Source organism: Hyperoodon ampullatus (assembly GCF_949752795.1).
Source record: "Hyperoodon ampullatus genome assembly, chromosome: 9".
NCBI classification, from domain to species: domain Eukaryota; kingdom Metazoa; phylum Chordata; class Mammalia; order Artiodactyla; family Ziphiidae; genus Hyperoodon; species Hyperoodon ampullatus.
The window spans coordinates 44,306,526-44,310,023 of record NC_136922.1 but is presented as its reverse complement, the minus strand read 5'-3'; the positions used below and the strand labels follow the sequence as shown (position 1 = coordinate 44,310,023).

The window sequence follows — 3,498 nt, the reverse complement described above, 5'->3', positions numbered from 1 at the left end:
TGTAGTGCATTTGACACAGTGTTGCAATAAATGGTAACTATTATCAATACAATGAAATAGCTATAGATGTCCTTGGGAAAAAAGAAGTTAGCTGGGTGATCTCATAAATATCTTTATTGCTGTTTATCTGTTGATGGTGAACGTGGAGCATTAAGGATACAACGCAAGAGAAAAGAGAAAATAAAATAGAGGATTAGGAAGGTAAGCTGGAGCCATTCACCTGTAAGGAGCTTAGTATTGTTTGCATGTCTCATCATAGGTATTTTGACAATATGAAGCTAAAGCATTAATGATAGGCCTTCAGGGGCAGCAATTCCCATTGCAAAAACTTTTCCAAATAAGTTAATTCAATCATTTCCTATGAAGCAGGCACTCTTCTATACACTTGGGGCATACCAATATATAAATTAAACCTGCTAGGTTAAATATTTATATATCAGAATGGTCACCGTCGCATAATTTATGTAATGGGTCTGGCCTGAAGTACACGTAAAAATGGAACTTTTTTTTTTTTTTTTTTTTGCATTTTTTGTCAAATTTATTAACCTTTACAAACACTATTTTCACTCAATCATTCATAAAAAATGATTTCTGAGTAAATCTGTAATAAAACCATATAATGTTCATCAATGCATTCAATAAGACCAGTTTCATCCATGGAACATAATAAACCACTTTAAAACAGCAGTTTTCATTCATGTCATGTAAGGCTGTCAAATAAAAAGTATTCCTTATAATGGGTTGTTACCCAAGAAATCCATTTCACTTCATGTAAGACTGATGGATAGATCCTCTAAGAGTAGAATCTGAAAGTAGACTTCACCTCTTTGGTCACCTTTTCAGTCTCTCTTTCAAACAAGTTTCACAACAGGAAAATATTTGTGAGCAGAGAAATCAAATTCAGGAGGAACCTTAGATTCCTTTTTGTGTCCTCCTGCCAATAACTTCACAACCACAAAGTTGGGTTTGGCAACCTTTAAAATTCTATTGACCTCATGGTCTGGGTTTGGGATATTTTCCAATATCATTTTTGCCTGCTGAAAGTGCTTACTAGCTGCCACATACAGTTCTGGAGACTGAGGAGGAGGGCTGTATTTATTGAGGTCAGACATTTCCTTGAACTGCAGATAGTGCACTGGCGGTGGTGTCATTACACTGTTGAATGGAGCAAATCTGTGCTCATATCGAACTTGTTCACTATCGAGCTCAAACTTGGGTTTTCGTACTTTGCCATCCATGTCAAATGCTACCATGGTTTTAAACATTCCAGCACACATATTCTGATACGCCTGGCTCATTGTGATCTCTCGGCTCAATGGGCGAACTTTCTTCTTTTTTTTTGTTTTTTTACTACTACGGCCTTTCTGCTGCTCTTCCATTATCCTTTCCTCTGCCATCTGAGAGCCATCGGCACGACTTAATGTTGACATCAACCATGCATAAAGGAATTCAGAGAGATACCAATATATGTAATAGTACTCGTGCATGCTGTAGAGTTCCAATTCAAAGCCACTTAGAAGATACTGTATCATAATTCGAAGGTTATGGTAAAGGACCCAGGTACCTAAACAGGCCAAATGTTGCCTCTGGGGCTCCTGTTTCAACAGCATAGTGTGAAGGGCTGCATCAACCTTCTCTGCCTCATCCTGCAAGGTGGCAAATTCCTCAAGAATATGACCAAGCTTATCTCTCTGTCGAGCCCTGTTATGTCCATGGATCTGAATGAGACTACAGAATGGCCGAACACAGTGAGTAACAAAGGAATCAATACAGTCCTTAGCCTGGTGATTATTATATAGGCAGCACTTTGGGGAGAGCACCGGAGGACTGACAAAAGACCGAAGTGCATCTTTCACCATGTCTTGCATGAGATGGGTTCCAAAGACCTTTTTGTTATCCACCAGGAAAGTGGTTTGTAATAGAGATCTTGAAAGAACACAAGGTGATTGTTCACTAAATTCACAGAAAAAATCCAGGATACAATGTAAATTTGTTAAATTGACCACCTCACAGACAGTTTTTATTCTATCTATTAATCTTGCAAAATAGTTGACCATTTCTTCCCTCTTTATTATTTTTGCATATCGAGGGAAGGTGGGTGGAAGTAGTCTCTGGTTAACAAGAGGCTCAAAACCCATCATAATGGGATGATCTCCTTTTGTAGTATCATTCTGGGCCTGGATGCCATGATGCAATGAATTATGAATGGCAGAAAGAAGATCTGCTGCTTGAACCATCAATTTTTGAGCTTCTGCAACAGCACTGGTCTCTTTCTTAGTAAAAGCTATAAGCACTGTCAGTAACACTCGAGTAAATTTCACTCTGCTGAATACTGCTAAACACTGTTGGTGTTCTAGTTCAACTTCTGGATCTCTTTCTTCTCCCTGTCGACTTCGAGTACTCTTTACTCTTCTTTGCATGTCATCCTCCACATCTTTTAGCATGCCTGTAACTCGAAGATCTGTCACACTGTTGGCCATTTTAAATCCATATGTCATTGACTGAAAATCTTCCTCTTCAAAAACAGCAGCTTTATTTACCTTTTCCCTTGCAATGTCACAGATTTTCAAGATACCCAGAGCAAAAGCTTTCATGGCAGGATCTTCTATAAAGTCTGGATTATGAATGTAAAGGCACGTAAATACTGTCTGTGCCAAGGAATGGCCTTCTAACCATGTTATCAAACAGCAAAAACATGTGTCCATTATCCCTATCAATTCAGGCAAGGTGAGGTCTTTAATTTTAATGGTACCATCCTTGATAGCTTGTTCAAAATTGAGAACTTTTCGATTAACTTGGTTTCCAATCATGCCAGCATCCATCTTGGGATCCATCATTTCAATGGCAGACATAGCTTCAAAAAGACCAAATAGCTTATCATGAAGCAGTTCTCCCAACTTTAATTCTCGACAAGCTTCTTCAAAATCTTGGGTTATGTCCACCCAGTTTGTACTGCTTTTTTCCATCTTTTCTGGTATACTGAGCTCCCATCCTGAATCATCATCGTCTACAGAAGCTTTCATAACCATTATTCCTACTTCTCCCGTGGCCACCCGCGCTGCCACGCACCGCCCAAATCGCGGAAATAACGACGCCGCCTGGGCCGCCGCCGCCGACCCCTCCCCTCTCAGCCCACGGAACTTTTATTTTTCAAATACAGTCTAATTTGACCATTTCTATGCCAGATTGGCAGCAAGTGCAGTAAATCTATGGTGAGAAGGTGGGAGTCCCTCTTTCTTCTGAATTATGCAAGAAACACACAGATTCAGTCAGTCCAAAAGAGCTTTACAGAGATTTTTCAGCTGCTATTGTTACTGCTGCTCTGCTGTGGCAACGTTGAAACCAACCCCTTCAGTGCAAAGTATCAGGTCACACAGCTGCCATGACTAGGACACCCGTGCTGGTTCAAATACTTGTGCGTACCCAGTGGTTTTTTGGGAAAGGGACCCCCAGTTTTCTGAGCATTATTCACAGAGAAGAGTGCTACATGTCTGAGAA

The 3,498-nt window shown here is 40.0% G+C and overlaps 1 protein-coding gene across 1 annotated transcript; it reads right to left on the bottom strand.

The window, feature by feature from the left end:
- Window positions 1-600: 600 nt before the first annotated feature.
- On the bottom strand, window positions 601-3,044 carry LOC307058033 (N-alpha-acetyltransferase 35, NatC auxiliary subunit). The gene has a single exon (XM_079711360.1). The coding sequence runs from the start codon at window positions 3,027-3,029 to the stop codon at window positions 852-854; it is 2,178 nt and encodes a 725-aa protein (XP_079567486.1). The 5' UTR covers window positions 3,030-3,044; the 3' UTR covers window positions 601-851.
- Window positions 3,045-3,498: the final 454 nt, after the last annotated feature.

What these genes read in the sequence shown, in the direction of transcription:
- LOC307058033 (XM_079711360.1), bottom strand. Translation starts at nt 3,029, where the DNA reads ATGGTTATGAAAGCTTCTGTAGACGATGATGATTCAGGATGGGAGCTC.